Source organism: Chlorocebus sabaeus, chromosome 7 (assembly GCF_047675955.1).
Source record: "Chlorocebus sabaeus isolate Y175 chromosome 7, mChlSab1.0.hap1, whole genome shotgun sequence".
Taxonomy (NCBI): Eukaryota; Metazoa; Chordata; class Mammalia; order Primates; family Cercopithecidae; genus Chlorocebus; species Chlorocebus sabaeus.
In genome coordinates, this window is record NC_132910.1 from 31,383,398 (window position 1) to 31,404,187 (window position 20,790).

The 20,790-nt window shown below is 35.1% G+C and overlaps 1 protein-coding gene and 1 pseudogene across 1 annotated transcript in view; both read right to left on the minus strand.

Moving 5' to 3' along the window:
* Positions 1-20,790, minus strand: part of ANTXR2 (ANTXR cell adhesion molecule 2) — a 153,830-nt gene that overhangs the window by 130,416 nt on the left and 2,624 nt on the right. The window contains exons 3-7 of the mRNA XM_007999005.3: positions 19,582-19,653; positions 6,266-6,347; positions 5,691-5,798; positions 5,475-5,543; positions 4,595-4,675 (exon numbers count right to left, since the gene is read on the minus strand). Of these exons, the coding sequence (XP_007997196.3) occupies positions 4,595-4,675; positions 5,475-5,543; positions 5,691-5,798; positions 6,266-6,347; positions 19,582-19,653 (412 nt within the window). The remainder of the gene's footprint in view (positions 1-4,594; positions 4,676-5,474; positions 5,544-5,690; positions 5,799-6,265; positions 6,348-19,581; positions 19,654-20,790) is intronic.
* On the minus strand, positions 7,392-7,510 carry LOC119624118 (U2 spliceosomal RNA; annotated as a pseudogene).

Sequence of the window (20,790 nt, forward strand, 5' to 3'; positions counted from 1 at the left end):
CCTCTGCCCTATGCCTTCTTCCATTTTGTACAATATCCTGATTGCCCCTCTGTAAAAACAGTTTTCCCTCTAACTACTCTTAGTCATTCACCTTAGTCAGGGACAGAATGCCCAAGTTACTTTTGACTCCTCTCTCTCTCTCGAACCCTATAGCAAGGGAGCTCTCAAGTCCTACTAATATTTTAATGCTTCCCAGATTTAACGTTTTACTTCCAGTTTCACTGCCCATACTAATAGTAACAACTAACATTTGACAGCTAATATTCGTCATGTCCCTCGGAGCCCAGCTCAACAACAGTCAAAGATTTTATACCTGGAGGTTTAGCCCCACCCTGTTCCTGACATGATTCTTGCCAGAATAAAGAGGTTATTAGGTGCTTCCCTCATGATCCTTGATCTAGTTTCATTGCAAAAGACAGGATCCCAGTGCCAAGAATAATCCCTAAGGAACTATGATGATCCATTGTTTCTTTCAAGACTACTGAGTTTCTTCTCTGAATTTCTAATTAGTACTATAAGTCCCACCATAGGAATTGTGTCTCTCCTCTGAATGTGGGGTCCAGAAATTCTACATAGCTTTTGTCGTGGGAATACTGAATTTTGTTTCCAAGTTGTTGCCTAGGTCCTGATCCTATGGCTTGAGGATTTAGTACCAGAGCACATCCACATGCTTGACTTTGTGTGCTACACTATCTAAAAATCCTTACTGTCATGACTCACATGCTAAATTTGATCCTCTTACATGTCAGTGCTATGTCCTTTTGTACCTAAGACTTTGTTCAAGTAGACTGGGGGTCAGCTCTCTCAGTGGACTGCCCTAAAGAAGGATCAGGAGCCCCATCACTAGCCCCGGGTTAGTTTCCTGCCATGCCTAGCTTTCTACCAAATGTTTTAAAGCCAAGCCCTTCTGACTTAGGTCATTCTCAATTGTTACCTCATTTAATTTAAAAAACAAAACAGTGAAATGGAAATCACTATTCCCATTTGACTGAGGGTTTTAAAACTCAGAGAAATTACATTACAGGACATACCCCAGGTTACTTGGCGAGACAGAGTTGGAATTCACACCCAGGTTTTCCTATTCCCAACTTCATTTTGTCTCCACTATGTTGGCTTCCTTTCACTGTGTCTCACAAGGATAACGGCAAAAGACTTATAACACATCATCATCTTCCAAATCATCTTGTACATTATTATAAGAGTACTCTTCCTAAACCTGCATGGCCATTATATAAATCCCATGCTCTAAATTAATCTTCCATAATTTCCTACTTATTTATGAAATAAGAGCCAATTCTCGAAACAAGTATGTGAAAGTCTCCATAATCTGGATGCAGGAGACCTGTCAATGTTTGTCCCCCATACCCTCTATGATCCTAGTCAAACCATACTCCAGCCTACACCTCAGCTACTTAGCCCAGATAGTTCTTGAAGTTCTGTGCTCTTTGTTTCTGATTAAGTCTATCCCAATTGTCAGAGTCAAGTTCAAATTTCACAATGAAAGGCCTCCTATAACTTCATATAACTAAACCTATCCTGACTTTACGTCGCCTTACACTACAGTCACATTGGCATTCAACACCAATTGCGTTATAAGATTATTTTTATCCCCTAGGGTGACTCACTGAAATTTTCCTCCTCTAAATGTCCACAACACTTTGTAAATCTTTCAGGGGACTGCCACACTCCAAACCTCAAATAATCATTAATTTCAAGCCCCTTTAGAGAGAATATGTCTTATTTAAGTTTACATCCCTTCTTCTAACCTTAGCACAATGCCTTAAGAATAGTAAGGGCTCAGTAAATAAACTAATGAAAGAATGAGCTCATTGAAGAAAAAAATGAGAAAAAGAAGAAATATTTTCTTCCAGCATATACTTGAGATATTGAATTATAAACCTTCATATGCAACTAGCTAAGATTGGAAATTCCATCAATATTCCCCCAAAATGTTACATACCATGTTTGCCTGAATAGAAATCTAACAATACTAAAACAATGCATTTTCCCCAAAATTAAAATAGAATGTTTAAAATGATTTTCTGAATCAAATACATGTTAAAGGAGGCATTAAAATTTTAACACGCAGGATATTCGTAATAAAGGCCTTTTTCAGCCCCTTGATTTTTGAGTTGTAAAAGACAGAACTACTACAGTGTTTCTTCTTTATTTTTAACCACAATGAAGGAAGGCTCCAAAATAAAACTTTGCTATTAAGAAATTAATTCTAGACAAATGATGTCTTAACAATATATGATATCTTACACATTAAGGGGACCAGACCATCTTGGTCATTGGATTTTAGAGGGGAGAGAGAACAAACAAAACAATAAAAACCATGTTGTAGATTTTTTTCAGGGATTAACTTCAAACAAATTAATGCACTGACAATGAGACTGGATGTATTTTAAAAACAACTAGCTGGAAAAACATTATTTTTTATTTCTTCTATTGACTTAGCTTTACATAAATATGTTCCACAGTATAATTTCACCCATTAGCTTGATAAATCATAAAGAACAGAGAATAGTCTCTTCTATCTCTCCTAACCCTGTGATAGAAACACTGTATTGGTTTTAAAGATCAAATATGTATATTTTAAAAATCAGATGGTACTGTGCAATTATAAAGCACAATTCAAATTTAAGGCAAAATTATAGTTTTTGTATACTATGAGGGATGGAGCAATCTTTGCCCTTGAAGATACATGAAAGCTTACATTGCCTTTAATTTCTACAAAGTAGTCAAAAATCTCAAACTATCATCACATTGATAAAAATCTCAACCATTAATGAAACCAGGTTTGGCTGTAATGGCTCCTTCTTTCTACCTGCCAACTCTACCAGATACTACAGGGTTTCCCCAAAAGGTGACTTTTCTAAGAATAATTTACTCTTCCCTTAGTGAGCACATAGCTGAAATTTAACTGTATCGACATGAAAACTATACCCATGTTTTCCCTCCAAACAACACTCAAGAGATTTTCTTGGCAAATTGTGGCTAAAATAATGCAAATTTTCCTAATTTCGTGCAAAATCTTTCAACATAACTGAAGCTAAAGTCCATCAAGAACTTTAAGCAAAATGGCCATACTTAGAAATGACATTCTAAAGGTTCCCTAATAAATATAGAAGAATTAAGTGTTTCAAACAAACAAAATAAAACAATGATAACGATGTCTTCTGGAACTCAGCTACTAATTCCTTGAAGGGGAAATCTATAGCTATTACCCATAAAGATAGAGTTTTGGAAACCTAATCCATCATCTGGGTAATTCAGAGCTAAACCTTTTACATGTAAAAAAAAAATTTCAAAGGAGTAGCCCAGAGAGGTCCTTTCTCCTTCCCAGTATAATTATAAAAATCATTACAAATCCCAGAGCAAAATAAAATTCTATTTAAAATACAGTCCACTGATTTGTTTATTTAGAGGGTGAAATTATCCTCCTTTTTACTTTGTCAGTACTGTATCCTGTATTTTAAAACTTAAATCACAGTTGTATCAGTTTTACTTATCCTGAATTCAGCTATAAAATTATTCACTATTTTTTATACTGCAATTTTTCCCTAAAACCTAAACACAACAATATATGTAAACTACAAAAATAATTGAATATCTGTTCCATTCTGCACTTACATTTGGTTTGTCCACTAGACGTACGGATATGTGATGGAACCAAATTATGTTTTCTCTGAAAAGCTCCATTAATTTTTTTAAAAGCCTACATGCTACTAAAAACAAATTCAATAAATCTTACTTTGTGTTTCTCAAAAACATGATCTCTAAAGAGAAATTTAAATTCCCAGAACCAAATGTTAGAAGAAACTGATATTTTTCCCCTAAAGATTTTTTTTTTAATGCTTTGGCTTGGAGAATATATATTATTCACTTCCATTTTAGGATAGTGTTTACCAAAATATCATAAATACTTAATAGCAACTGTTCCTAGTGCTTGTAGCAAAAGGCAGTAAAATGAAACATAAACCTCAGCTATGAAAGCCCAGGAGTTTTGCTTTGCATTTCATCACTCTCCTTCCCCAAACCCTGTTTAGGACAGCCCAGATTCTAATGATCACCAGAGACAGCACAACTGAATTCCAAACAGAAATATTATGGGTTCTAGTGAAACTATTAATCATTTAAATGGAAAGAACAACAAATGCAGTCAAATAGCCACTAGTTCAAGTTGCCTGACTGATATAGTTAACAGATACTATATTTGGAGAAGGGAGTTATCACACATTTCATTCCAAATTTTTATTTTAAATTTCTCCTATAAAACCTATAAAATTTTCAGGATATTAAGGCAGTTAACTCCATAATCAAAGTGTGAAAGTGTCTGAAACTTAAAATCTTAAACTGGAAACCACAAACCTAGTCTCACAGAGCCCAACATGCAAGAATTAATACCAAATGTCAGTTACAAACAAAATTCAGATCTTTAGAATTACACTGTTTGCAATACTAAACAAATCTCTTTCTTAACCTCTTTCCTCTAGATAATGACCACCTGCACTGGATATTAAGATTACTTCTTATAGTTTAAAAAAAAAACAAAATGTTGAGCCCTTCCTGCTCCCAGAGAAATACTCACAGAATTAATTATTCCTTTAAGAGCCTGAAATCCACCTTTGACAGGGAAAACTTGCTCCTTGGAATCAGCAATTCTCTCAAGCTTTAGAAAGAAGAGGAAGACTTGATTAAGGAATGGCTGATACATACAACAGTTTATAAGCTTCATTACATTTCAGTTATGTTCATCTGAAAAATTACTCCACAGGATTAATTTACCAGTGTGATCTGTGTTCAAGGCCAGGAATTGAAGGTGATGATACTAGTGTAACTCTAAATGTATTACCACAAAATGAATTGAGATCAGTCAGAGTACCTTTAAGTTGACCCCACGTGCAATTTCACAACAGTGCACAACTCTAATAGCTGTCAACAGCATAAGACTCAGGAGTCTAAACCATGCTCATGCAAAAATTTAAATGTAAAATAACTTTGTGAGTGAAACATTTTCAAATATATAAACCCTCAAATCTCATGAAAAAAATGGTTTTGTAAGAAAAATGATCAGACTTCCATTAGATGGACTTCTGAAATTCCTGCATACCTGAGAGTCAAATTTTAAATAAAATAGAAATTCTAACATTAGAATGACTATATATTATATGTATAACATTTCATTAGTTTAATTAAAAAGAAATATGTGTATCATTTCAAGCCAAATGTTTATCTTATATTAGTTTACCAAGCCAAACAATTGCGAGATTTAAAGTTTCATTTTCAGTAACAAAACCTATTAAAATTCTTACATTATTAAGGTAGAACTCAAAACCTACAGCCACTTCTATAAAAAATCTTTAACAATTGACCAGTGTCACAATGTCATCAGTGAAAAGAATTTGTTAAACTATCCTTAAGACAATTATGTGGTTTAGATTAAAGTTTGCAGATCTCTTGTAACTCACCTGAGCTTGTTCAAAATCAAGGACACCAACACAATAAACACTAGCCCCAAGTGACCTGGATATCTTTGCCTATGGAGAACAAGGAAGGAAAGAGAGAGAAAAAAAGAGAGAGAGGGGAGAGGGAGAAAGTGAATTATTCAAATATCAAGCTATACATTCTGAGACACACAGCAATGTACAGCGGGGTGTAGAGAACAGTCTCAGTTCAATACTCACCTCTTTCTCTGCATATGATGGCACCAGACCGTCCAACTTGCCATCTGTCAGAGCAATTACGATACTGGAGGTTTTCAAGCCTCCTGCTTTCTGAATTTGTTCATTCGCCTGAAAATGAAGAATAATTATCCAACTCACAATTTAATTTTAACTTTTAACCAGCATGTTCCATCAAGCTGAATTTGTAAGTCTGACAAAATCAAAATATTACTGGCTAGCTTTTAAAACAGGGTAATTTGTGTTAACTATTTTATTTGAAATATGCATATATTCACATTACAGAGTAGTTACTATTGGTTTTAAATTATATAGATTTTTAACTGTGACTGCTTAATCTTAATATAACCACAAGGGCCCAAGGGAAATGGAAACTTCCTTAAAAGGCAAAATGCCATCTTAATTTTTCTCACCATCAGAGTAAATAATTTTTTCTACTTGTTTCATCTCTAGAACAACTAAAAGCACTTAAAAAACTTTAAGATAAATATGTAATGAGGTTATTGAGCTTTGCTAGAGGGTTATATTTCACCACAGAAAGCATTCTCTCCCATACTTACAAATGTAAAAGAACTTACTAGCTTTAGTCCTTCATGGATATATGTCTCTCCTACTGGACTAACACGTTTTAAATCCTCCAAGCCTTTACTGATTTTGCCTCTGAAAGTAATATTAAACAAAAGAAAAAATGAGCAAAGAGCAAAGATAACAATAAACACTTCTTGGAAAACATGGCAGTATTGTTAACTAAGCTTTCTTCAGTAGGAAGCAGAGGAAAGAACATGGGCTTTGAAAGCAGATAACTTCCCATACTTTTTGTCATTTTAGTAAGTATTTAATAACTTTTGTATATTATCTACCAAAAATAGGCATTGATGTGCTAACAATGTCTTGAAAAAGCTTAGCATATTCTAGGCCTTCTGAGCTGAGATCAGATATCTTCAATCACTCTTGTTTTCCTAAAAGGAGTAAAACATACCTTCCCTCATCCACAAAAATACAAGAATCGAGTAGCTCAGCTTCAATGACAAAGCATTTCTGAAACACTCACTCCATCTCCCTAAAAGTGGGAAATTTTCCTTGTTATCTGCAAATTGCTAAAGCACATTATTTAGCCCTTACTTACAGAAATTAACATTTTTTCTTACTGTCTCCCAGAGTCGCAGGTCTCATGATTTATCTGCTTTTGTGATACCTTCTCACCCATCCAGACACCTGCACATTACCTTGAACACAGTAGGTACTTAATACATATTTCATGAATGAATGAAAAAATAAGTTGATGGACAGATAGATGGATGAATGCATGGATAGATGGATGAATTAGAAGGTAATGAATTCTTGGAAGAGACACTATGAATGAAAAAAATTCAAAACTATAGAATAATTTCTTTCATGAATGAAATTATTGGAATAGACACTATGAATGAAAACAACTAAAAACTATAAAATTATTTCTTTCATCATGACTAATTCACTATCCCAACTGAGTTTGTCCAAATGGGGTATGACTACAATATTATTAAGAGCTATTTTATGTGTATGAGTTAAGGGAAGACCCAATTTTTAGAGTTTTTTAAATGCAGATTTGAAACCTCCTCGAAAATAAATAAAACCACTTATCTTAAGAGATAAGTAAAATAATGTGGCAAAATTATCCAAACTAAATTCAAAACTTGTTTTATAATAAATTTAAAAGATCAGAAAAGATCTTAAGATATTGTTTTAAGACTTTTTCAATATAAGCAAAAAAAAAAAATGCCTTTTTAAACTGGTGAGAATGGATACTACACTTGATCTTAGCCAAAAGACTGAGAAGTGATAAGAAGTGCATTTTAAAATTCTTGAAATGATAAACTGAATTATAAAATTTTAAATAACACATGAAGAGTACTCACTCTTACTGAGGATGATAGATGAAGGAGATTAAGTATAAGAAGTATCATCTTAACATCAAGGAACTTACTAGGGCCATATACAACATTTTATATGTATAGGTATATGTGTGTATACGTTTATATTACATGCTGTTATAAAACGTCAAAAAAAATTTCAAAACATTTTGTCATGTGGCAATATTATGTTTCAAATAATTAAAATAAATAATCCATTCACCAGAGCCTTAGACACGTTTTAAAAGTAACTTCTTGATTGTATTTTTATATCTCAATAAAAAATATTACCAGGCAAGTTTTCCATGTCATAAAGTTTCCAGGAAACAGAAGACAATGTTCAAGGTATGACCCTAATCCTTCTCTTTCCTGGTTCACTCATCTCTATTAACTCTTATTAATTGTCTTTTTAAATACTTGGTTTAAAGTCCACCTATTCTTTAAGTTCATGACACTCTTTTTTTCTGAGTCACCCCAAGCTTTCTAGTCATACTCATATTCATATTTTACCATGATAAAAAAGTTCTCTCCTAAAAACATTCAACTTTCTAATAATTTAACTAATTTAATTTAATTTAAATATTCCCTTTTCAACTACGCTGAAAGTTTACCTTAGGCTATTACCATGTCTTTAATTTATGATGTATTCCCCTGCTCTGTACTTATTTTAATGTCATTTGCAAAGTAAGTGTTCAATAAATTTTTCAATATACCATTAAAAAATTATAATATGATAGCATAAGTTATGTAATTCATAAGCTTGTTTTATCTAAAATATTTATGTTTGATAGCTACAGAAACAACATGAAATTGATTCTGTCTGAATGCAGATAAAAGTCAAATACTTGGTGCTTCTCAGAAATGAGTGGCAGTGTGTCCTCAAGCATTAATGTTTGCTGCCAACAAGTGAAATGCAAGTTTACACAAACAGATTTTGCATAAGACAGACTTCTCCATTCAGTTCAAATCAGCTCACAATCGCTGCTGAGGCCCAGACAACACCAGCACAAGACTTTAAGCTAAAGGAAATTGCCAAACATGGATTCAAGGGTTTTTTTTGGTACAGGCAGGTATGTGCTAGCTTATTACACTGGAAGAGAGAGAGCACTTTGTGGTTTTTCTATCCATACCTATACCTGCACCATAAGATTCCAAGCTCCACTTAATCCCATGATTACTTTTGCAGCCAGCTGCATGATCCTAAGAGGAAAGTGCCCCTTTTCCATAGCCAAGAAAAACACGTGTGAGTCCTGGACTTGTACTCCCTTCAGGGTAACTACCTGAAGTCTGTCAGCCTCTTATCAATCAACAAGGTGTCACTTTAGGGGAAATAAAGGTCAAAACAAGACAGGGAAGACAGATCTCAGACCCCCAAAGAATCCCAAGCAACTGAAAATAAATATTAAGTTTTTCAACTGGTAAACAGTTAACGGGCAAAAAGCAAAATAATGTGGTAGGTTAAAAACAGAAATCATTCATCCACACTGTAATGTTAAAAAAAAAAAAAAAAAAGCCTCTAAATGAAAGCAAGGGAGAAAATGACTAAAATTTTAAGAAGAAGAAGAAAGAAAGGTTATGTTATAAAGATAAGTTCAACTCCTCGAATTCAGCATCTTAGAAGATCAGCTTCACTGAGTTCGGCTTTAAAGTTACGTCTTCAACTACACGGAAAAGCAATATTGAAACTACTTTGTATTTGTTGTGAAGCAGTTGTCAAGGATGTTGCTGTCATGACACACATCATTCCCTATAACGTCTCAAAGCAGAAATTTCTTTGTCACCCCTAAGTAGTTGCTATGTACTTCCTCTTTTCAGCACTTGACAACCATGCAAACTTATTTCTTGCACTGACTACTGGGGAAGCCCACAGTAAACTTCCTACTCATTCACACAATTCTGTTAAGTTCTGTGGTTATCATAGTGTCTCACCCCCTTTTCCAAAATCTTAGCACTCTTCTTTTTATATTTTATTAATTTTCTGCAACACTATTAATTTCTATGCAGCCTCAAATACTTTTTTGAAAGAGACAGGAATTGAACAAACAAAATGTTATATTAAAGTCCTGGGTTTTTTTTAATTGAGAATCGGGGCACCAAATTCCATTATCAACTGGAGGGGAAAAGAGGAAGAGAAAGAGGAGACACACAAACGCCATATATATATGGTGTTTTCCTTGTTTTCATTTAGAGGCTTTATATATATTGGAGACAGGGTTTCACTCTGTCACCCAGGCTGGAGTGCACTGACGCAGTCATAGCTCACTGCAACTTCAAACCCCTGGACTCAAGCAACCCTCCCACCTCAGTCTCCCAAGTAGTGGAGACTACAGGCATATACCATTACACCAGGCTACTTTTAAATTTTCTGTAGAGATGCGGTCTCACTATATTGCTCAGGCTGGTCTTGAACTCCTGGTCTCAGGCAATCCTCTCATCTTGACCTTCCAAAGTGCTAGAATTACACACTTCAGCCACGATGTCCAGCCTTGGCTAATTTTTTAATGTACGAACTTTTCACTTTCAGCTCTGTTTGTATCTCCCTAATTTCTTTGCTGAGAAGAGCAGGGAAGGGAAGGAGAGGGGAGGAGAGGAGTGAGGAAGGGAAGGGAAAATAGCCACCACAACTGCCATGCACTGTACTATATCAGTGACTTTTCTCTGAAACACTTGTATGTGGAAGGTATGCATGGCATTATAACTAAAATAAAGATAGGCCGAAATCATGGTGTCATAAAATAGTTCGCAGAGAATCCTGAATTGACCAACTAACAATGAAGTCATAATTTTATTTTCAGTATCTCCTAGTTTTTCTTTCTATGATGTGTCTGTACAGTACTTGAACTTTCCAATGCACATCATCTTAACTTTCCAGATTTCAAAGCTCTTTCAGGGTTTCAGTCAATGAGTCTATACTCATCTGTTGAGCATCTGTTATATGTGAACACTGTGATTCTACACAGTGATGTGAGAATTCCTCGCACTCAGTCCAGGAGTCACTCACATAAAGCTCAATTGATGCACTGTGGTTCTCCACCCTGGTTGTACACTGGAATCATTTGAGGGGATTTTTGAAAACTCTTCTGGACTCTATTTGAAGAGATTCTACTTCACAGGTTTGTGATGGGTCAGGGTTATCACTGGCCTTTGAAAACTCCCCAGAGTATTCTAATGTGCTGCCAGGATTAAGAACCTCGGATCTAACCTAATTTTAAAACATTCTTGTGTTATGGGAATGCGTTCTGCATTACCTATTTTGCCAGTCATTGCTTCTGTGTAAGAGTTTTGGGTAAATAGGATAATCTCTTAAACCATGAATAGTTTCTGGGATGGTATGGATGAAGATTTACATGAGCTTATAGACAGAATAGAGATTAGTTCCAAGCTCAACCTTGTTTCTTCATTTATAAAATAGGAATATAAATCTCTCCCCCATGGGGCCACTGTAAGGATTCATTACAGTATATTGTTATAAATGTCCTATTTGGTTATTAGTTATGGTTGTTAATCTCTTACTGTGCCTAATTTATAACTTAAGTTTTACCATAAGTATGTATAGAAAAATACACCACATATATAGGGTTTGGCACTACCTGTTGTTTCAGGCATCAACTGGGGTTCTTGGAACAGACCTCCTTCAGATAAGGGGAGTCTAGTGTACCCCAAAATTAGTGGTATCAGCAAAATTGATTGTTTCTCATGGCACTGTGCATTGAATGAGCAGTTCTCAGGCTTCACATGCCACCAGTTGAGCCACTGGAATGGCTAGAAGCATAATGCCTTCGCATGGTTAGCAAGTTGGTGCCAGTGCTGATACTGGCTATTGCCTAGGAGCTCAGCTAGGACTGTTGACCAATCTTGACTCTCCTCCACATGGCTTCTCCACATGGCTAGGTTGGGCTTCTCCCTAGCATGGTGGTTTCAGAGTAGTCAAAGTTTTCATATGGCAGATGGTTTCCAAGAAAACAATAGAGGAAACTACCATGCCTTAATAAATCTTAAGCCTGGAACTGAAACTGGCAGTTTCATGTTCATGTCTGCTGCATTCTACTGATTGAAGTAAATAAATCACAGGCCTAGCCCCAGATTTTAAAAAGTAAAAAGTGTGTGTGTGTGTGTGTGTGCACGCGCGCATGCGTGTGTATTCTATGCTTTATTGGAAGCCACCAAAGAAATAATCTACCACTAAAACAAAAAGACTCACACACTCATGTTGTCAAATGCCAATTTATATAATTGCAGGAATGCTATAGGTATTTATATCCTAAGTAAATTCTTTTCTTTACTCTCAATAGATTATTAGCCAGAGACTTAATGTGCTTGAAATAAACAGTAATTCCAAAACAAAATGTAGTAATACATAAGGATTTTATGATAATTAGTCAGTTAATAGCATCCAATTGAAATGTTTCTTTTAGGGTAAAATTTAATAGATTGAGTAGAATATGAAACAAAAATGTTCTCAAGATGTTATTTATGACTATACAAAATTACTAATCATTTATAATTCACTTAGAATTCACTTACAATTGTACTTTACCTGAGATATTGCATATGAAGAATTTAGTAAAATATCTAATATATAGTACCTGCTCAATAAACTTTGATACTTCTATTGTCTCCTTCCATTAATAAACCACAAAATTAACCCGAGTGAGAAAAATAGAGAAAAACTGTATTAAGAGAAATATGTTCATTCACATATATCTGCTCTATTTAACTGTGTTACTATATACTGCTGCACTACATACTGCTTAACGGATGAACCTCTAACTAGTAATTTGTTCTCACCGAGTTCCTCAACTTAAAAATTGTTTAAAGGTTTCAAAGAGTGAAAGATTTTTTCTAAAGATACACATTACTAACACATTCTATAATCCTGGGAACTAATGGGTTTTTAGCCATATCTTACCATAGTTCATGTAAAAATATGCTTTTGTTTATTTAACATGTCATTCTAATGCCAACATATGCCAAGGTTTCTGTGGTCCAGAGTCCAGACCAGCGAATCCAAGGTAGCAGTCATAGATCCAGAAATATCTGCTCACAAAATACCCTGTAGAATCCGAATTTTGTCAGAAGTGTTCTCCAGTTTGGCCTGCACCTACCAAAGTGTGGTACTCAGTTCACACCTGAAGTTCAGGCCTGCTGCATTTCGCATATTTTTACTCCATTTTCCCACTCACTGCCTTACTAAAATCATGAAAAATCGACCCCTGCATTTTACCACTTCCATATGCCAGGTCTGTCTCCCAGGCATGAGTAACAGTGTACTTAATTTTCTAGAACATACTCATAAAACAATGTGGGACTTCAGTGAAAGTGACTGCTAACGTGTCCATCACTGGAATCTGAGTTGCTCCCCTGCCTGGACCCATCAGGGTTAGCACAAGGCGTGGCCAAAACAGTCTTTTCAAAACAGGAGTAAATACTTCCCTAATGGAATTTTTTTTTTTTTTTTTTTTAGCTAACCCAACTATTGTCTCATCTTTTCACCCCCTCGCTAGTTTTTAAGAATAGAATAAATTTAGAGAATGACGATGTTTTTGAGTTGTGACAAATTCTGACAAATGTGAAACTTGGAGAAGGGGAACCTAGAGAGTGTGAGTACAGTGTGGTGGTGAAGTGCTCATGCTCAGAACAGGCCTGGGTGTGAACCCCAGCTCTAGCTGCTTAGCAGTGTCACTTTGAGCATGGTCCTTTGATTTCTTTAAACATCTGTTCGAATCCTGGCACATCATGATGAAAATAAGGATGGTGTCCACTGATAACTACCAAACCCCATGTTAGCCTTGGCGTCCTTCCTATCCAATCATCAAAACAACAAGAAAAGGAAAATGAAAAACTATAAATGAGAAAAAATTAAAAGGTAGTTGCAGATACGTGATAGAAGCAAAGAAATAAAAGTGAATTGATAAAGTTATAAATACCCATTGTGTTCTTCTTACGTGTCAGAACCATAGTTAGTCCTTCTCATGCATTATACACGTTTCCTTATCTCAAGATTGCTGTATGGTAGGAATAATTCACTCTTATTAACTGGCCCAGGAATTGGGCAGCAAGAGGTTAAGTAATTTGTCAGAAGTCACACAGCTAGTATGTAGCTCCTATGCCTGTTCCGCCCAAGGTCCAATCCCTGTCTTTTCATTAACAAAAAACCTCAGGACTCTCCATAGTAATGGTTGAATATGCTCTATTCCTGAATGCTTCTTGTTTCCAACCTGTGAATTCCATTTTGATTCCAAGATAGTAACATTAATTTCAGCATTTTTTTTTTATAAATAATACATTCTTGTTGAAATAAAATCAAACCACATATATATATATAAATTAAAATTGTGAAGGATTTTCCCACCTTCAGTATCATGCCTAAGACAGTGTCATTGTTAATAATCTGCTGTATGTTCTCTAGACTTCTTTTCATGCATTTTCAATCACATACACCCCCCAAACATATGAACAGTTAAGGATTTTGTTTTCTTTTTATTTTATAAAAATAAAATCATACTGAGTGTCTGCAACTTGCTTTTACACTTAATATATCTCCTATAGATTTTCTTGAAAATATGTATTGATTTCTTAATAACTGCATTGTATTCCAACCTATGTATATGTTCTAATTTAATCATAGTATCATCAATTGATAAGCATTTAGATTGAATACAGTTTTTCACTATTATGTACAATGCTGCAGTATCCAATTTTGTATATAGCCCTATCTTTTCATGCTAATGCTAGTATTTCAGTAGGACCTAGTCCCAAAAAGTAGACTTACTGATAGGAACCTTCTAGGCTTTTATAGAAACTACCAAGTTTCCTCTAAAAAGAATGTAGCGATTAATAAGTTACTTACTAAAAAAAAGAACAATTTTTCCACAAGTAAAATTTTAATTCAGCTTTTAAGAAATTAGAAAAAAAATTTTCTAATTAAGAAATTAGAGAAAATTAGAAAAAAAATTCAAATAATAGAAATGTGTATATTGTTCAAAATTATTTAAGTGACTTTTCTATAATTTCCTACAAGTTTGCCTATGGAAGATTTTTTTTCCCCCAGTAATTCATTATTATGCTCAGGTCAAACAAGTATAAGACATTTTCAATTTGGGGGCAAGTGTAATGAAAGGGAGTTGTAAATATTTATAACTGATTTGTAAGAGTAGGAATAAGAAAAATAGCAAATATAAGATTATTTATTATGTGGTATAATCACAAAAAAGACAATCTATGATGGCAGCCAATAACTAAGGTTCTGAAGTCGTATCAGCTCAATCACTCATTCAACAAATATTTATTGAGCATCTCATGAGCATCAGGCTCTGTTCTAGGTATTGGGATACATGAGGGAACAAGACAAATGACGACTCCTGCTTTCATATTTACATTAGAGTCATTAAGATAAAAATAAATTAACTAACAGAACAACTTGAAAATGTGGTAACCAAATATAGTATTGTAAGAGATTACTGGGGAGGAGAGGTGGGGTTCCTTTAGACCTAGTGGCCAGGCAAGGCTTCTCAGAAAAGGTGACATGTGAGATGAAACCTAAATGACGAGAATGAGCCGGCTAGGGGCAGATCTACAGCAGAGAAAGGTCCTAATGTGGAAACAAGTTCGGTCTGTTCAGGGAATGGAAAGAAGACCACTTGAGCTAGACTGTGCCACACGATGTTGCAGGAGAGGACTGGCTGGGGCACTAGGATGGGGTGTTTAGGCCTTTGGGAAACACTGGCTTTCCAGTCTAAGTGATTAGATTGTTTTAAGCATGAGAGTGGAATATCTGCTTTAACTTTAAAAGATTATTATAGCCAATATACTGCTTGCAACTTGTTAACTGTGTGTGCTTGGACAAGCAGCTTTTTCACTGTCAGTTTTGATTTCTTCATTTGTGAAGTTGAGGTAATAACAGTATCTATTACACGAAGTTCATATAAGGATTAAGTGAAGCAATGCATGGAAAGTATTTAGCACACTGCCTGGTGCATAATAATTGTTCAATAAATGTTTTCAACTAAATCTCTGTTACAGTATTAGCATAATATAGAACTGAGTTTAATTCACTATCCCCAATTATGCAAAATAATAGCTAAAAATACTTTTTTATTAGTCTTGATTCCAAATTCTCTACTATTGAAAGGCTGGGTATTTTCATACTGAATCAACACTTGGCATTTTTCTCTTACCTAACCCTATAATACATCCCTGGGCTATTTATGTGTATGTGTATCCCTCTACTCACACTCACACTAGATTACTTATCTTTGTGGTACCCCAGGTTCCACAGTACTCAATGCATTGAATATAAGATAAGCAAGTCTTTAGGTAGGTGGGTGGGTAGGTGGATGAATGGCCTAACAGACATATGGAGGGTAAAAATCATGAGAGCAAGAGAAAAGAAGGGAGTATTTCAAATTAAAGTATTGAAAAGAATAAGGTTTTTAAGTTATGAGTATATAAAATGCATAACATCATTTCTTGGCATGTTTATTACTTTATTCATACATTTACATAGTACCGGATACCATGCTGAAAGTGTAACAGAAGACACAGCCCTGTGGTATGTATCTACTACCTTCTAATCTTGCTTCATCTCTACTGAGAATCTTTAGCAACACTCTGAGAAACATGAAAGAGCTACCTATTTACCAAGATTGTGAAGAATTATGAGTGCTAGAAACAAAATTGTGAAACCTGCAGTGCTTAGCCTTTGGTTTTCTTTGCTTAACCTTTGCTTTCCTCACACACTCTGATCTGTTTGTGAGGGTAATACATGACATCAAGATATTAATAGTTTGTATGTAGAATTCCAGTTTCTAGGCTTTGAAACAAAGATTCACAATAGTTGTGGAAACATCTGTTTACTGATCTGCATATAACATGCAAATTGCTTCTTCACACTTAAAAGTGTGTAATGGAAGAAAAGTGACCCTATATCCAAATATAGAGGACCATAGAATCTTGAGAAGTTACTGATTTAATTAAATAAAATTAGTAAAACAGCAATATAGAAGAATAAAATAATGTCCTTTATTGGAAGTTGTTCTATGCTATACAAAGTAACTTTATATGCATTATCTTATTTTGATCTTCACAATAACTCTAAGAAAACATGGCAGATTTTATGTCCTGCACTTCATGGACATAAAAACTGATACACTGGTATACAATTTGCCCCAAGTTTACAAATCAGTCAGTGGCAAAACTGGAACTCTAGCCTAGGCATTCTCAGTGTTATTTTCTGCCACCCCAAACTAATTAAAAATGCCACAAATAGCGAAATTTTTTAAAACTTAAAGTTTTTATATTTAGGAAGAGACAGAGGAACCAACTATGTATAAAACAATTTGCAAATAGTGTTATTAAAATTCCTCTTGGAATATCATAAATCAATTTAAGCAGGGCAATATTTTCTTTACGTAAGCATGATTCTTCTCTGATCATTAAAATACTGTATACTGCCTAGCTCCAGATGATAATAATAGTGATAAAGCCTTTATCTCTTGAAAACTTATATACGAGACTCTGTTCTAAACACTTCACATTCATCAACTTTCACACATGTAACAATTTTATGGGGCAGGTATTACTAGCATCATCTTTATCATTGCTGTCATTACATAGATGGAAAAAGAAGAGGCATACAGAGGTTAAGCAACTTGTCCTTAACCATTTGGCTAGTAAATTGGAAAGCCAGGATTTACACGCAGGTAGATTCGGTCTAGTGACTCGTAGCTGCAACATTATGCTGCCTCTTGAAAGAAAGGCCTCTTCTGTAACCTATTTCAGTGTCTCCCCTATTAGAGTCAACCATTGATGAAAGAAGAATCACTAACGCAGGTTAAAGATTTAAACCCCTTCCATGCATGTCTAAGCAACACCCATCTGGTCACCCAGTGACCTACACTTTATCTTCAAAGTGCTGAGGAACTGTATGCAAAGTGTCTAGCAAAGAACCTGGCACAATGTTTGCAGCTATCAATGACTGAGAGTTTCTACAAGTCTGGCATGGTGCTAAGTGTTTTTCTATATATAGGAATGCCATAAATGTTAAAATGGTTCTTTTTTTTTTTTTTTTTTTCCTTTGGATAGGCTGGATCCAAAGCTGTTTCTTTGGAAATTAAGCTAGGCAATGGAGAAAATTTATTTTCCTAAAGGCAAGAACTGTTAAATCACTGGGTGTAGAAAGCTGCCATACATGGGTTGTGGACTACCATGGCTCAGGCTCCTGATGAGATTCACATCCACGCAAGAAAGTAAGGAGGGCCATTATCCTCAGCAAACCAACACATGAACAGAAAACCAAACACAGCATGTTCTTGTAAGTGGGAGCTGAACAATGAGAACACATGAACACAGGGAGGGGAGCAATGCACACTGGGGCCTGTGGGGGCTGCAGGGGAGAAAGAGCATCAGGATAAATAGCTAATGCATGTGATGGGTTGATAGACGCAGCAAACCAGCATGGCACACATTTACCTATGTAACAAACCTGCGTGCCCTGCACATTTTTCCCAGAACTTAAAATTAAAATAAAATTAAATTTAAAAAACAAAAGAAAGAAAGGAGAAGTATCAATGGGAAGACAAGATCCTAGGCTGAGCTCAGCATCTGCAGAGAGATTTTCTCTCTAGGAAAAAGAAAACTAAAAGCGCAAAGATTAAAATCTTATATGGATAATTTTCTAAATCAATTAAGTGAATTATAAACAAGTTCTCTCCCCCAGTTCCTTTAGATATCATAATATCTTTCTTGACCTTTTCAAGGGAAAATTTAGTTTACAAAAAAACTGTTTTTACAGTTAACTTTTCAGAAATTCACGTATCATGCAAAACAAAGTATACCAGCTTCCCTTGCTAAAACTACAGTTCGGAGAAATTTTATTTCAAAATAACAGGAAACCACTCATTCATTCATTCAACAAGAATTTATTGGCCAAAAACTAGCTTACATACTCTGTGTTAAATAAAGTAGACATAAAAATGAAAAATGAAAGCTCCCTCCCACTATGGATCCCATTCTTTAAAATATGTCAGTGAGGTGGGGTGTGGTGGCTCACACCTATAATCCCAGCACTTTGGGAGATCAAGGCAGGCAGATCTCTTGAGGTCGGGAGTTCAAGATCAGCTTGGCCAATATGGTAAAATCCCTATCTCTACTAAAAAATATATAAAAATTGGCCAGCTGTGGTGGCATGTGTCTATAATCCTGGCTACTCGGGAGGCTGAAGGATGAGAATTGCTTGAACCTGGGAGGTGGGGGCTGCAGTGAGCCAAGATAGCATCACTGCACTCCAGCCTGGGCAACAGAATGAGACTCTGTCTCAAAAAATAAAAAGAACATAAAATATGTCAATGACTATTTATAACTTGTCATTGACACTGTTTGAATGACATAGAAATGGTCTTATGAAACACTGTGACATTGGTTTGGAAAAAGACACCTTTTAAAAAGCACTAAGGAGATTAGATAGATAGATAGATAGATAGATAGATAGATAGATAGATAATAGAGTTATATTGATATACATATTGATATATACTAAGTTCCTTTATAAAGGTGAATACATTCAGCATCAGTGGACCTCAGAAAAAGACCAGAAATCCAGGATGTCTGCTGAATCTAGGAAATTATCCAAAAGGATCCATATCTTTCTCCCCCTCAATGTTCTTCAAATTCCTGGTTGATTAATATATTATGTCTAAACAAGAAAAATGCAGAACTACTTACAGTAACAAAGAGGTTGGGGAAGGTAGGAAGTAGTGAATATACAACTAAGACAGGGATCTAGATTTCACTGCACATTCCACAGCCACTATAAATGATATTGATTTTCAGATTAACTGCTCTTTTATATTACCCATACCTCCTTTCCCTTCTATTAGAGAACTGAATTGTCTGTGCATCTGCTTGATTCCACTGAGAGGCCTGAATCACCACTTGGAAATATCAATCACGCCTTTAAAATTCATCTCTACTAAAAGCCTGCAGTGAAACGATAATGCACTAACCTGTCTCCAGTTAATGGCAAAATAATAGTTGCTTGAGAAGAAAACACAATGAAAGATAATCTCATTTCAGGGCTGCAAAATAAGAAAAGAGGCAGTTAAAACATTTTTAAAAAGAAATATTGATACAATACAGATGTATAGTTACGGAGTTTCATTTAAAATTGGTCTCACTGAATGGTCCAGTCTTCTTTCAAATGGCATTCCCTAAGTAAATAGATGAACTCTGCTTGACATTGTTGCATAAGTCATGTTGGATTCAGTCAATGCTTCCCAGCACTCACATACTCCTCCATGACCCATAAGGACTTGCATTTAGAAAGAGACTAACTGGAAAGATAAATTCTATGCTGATGTAAAATTCTTTCATAGAAAATTCCTCTTCCCTTGGTGTTCTACAATATTTCCTTTAAAGGAGGCCAGGCCCTTCAAAGTGATTATGGTTATCAATACTTAGGGCTGGAGAGTACCCAGTTTGACTTAATGACCGTAACTGTGATATGAGTCTATACAAAAGTCATCCTGAAGTAAGACTACTTAAAGAGTCATGGAGAATGTGAAAGAAACTGATAAATCACTTTCTGCTTAGGCATTTTTTATTTTCTAAGTCTCAAGCATCCTATTTTCCATTGGCAACAAGTGCCCCAGTCAGCTATTTCTTTCAAGTTTTAGGCATTTCTCTCACAGAGTGGCTCTTGCTTCTCAGACACTCTCTGCAACTATTACTAAGGTCCGAAACTGAAGATATGAAACTAGAATCTAGAAACTAAAAACCAGAATGCTCTCAAAGGCTTCTACATGTTATAAAAGTCAGTCTCTTCATTAGTCACCCCTTATTCACTTCCTACAATATATTGTTAGTAACTGAGCAACTAGGCTTGAGCCAGACAACTGTGTATTATAGAATTCCAACTTAAAAACCAGATCAATGAGTAAAGATAAGAGCTTGCTTCTTTAAAATGTTGTAGTGATGTGATTCATTGCTTTTGATCAAAATCTACATGACACCCTTTGCACATTGAAGGATTAAATTAGAAAATTTATAAACAACTGTTTGTTCTGCCTTTGACATTTAAGGATATAGGATCTTGTTTGTTTTTCTTTCCTAGACAGTTTTACCTCAGACCCTGTCCAGAAATGAGTGTTAAACTTGGCTTCTTAAGCAAGGGACTGATGATTGAACATGGACAGGCATACATTTTTATAGGGATA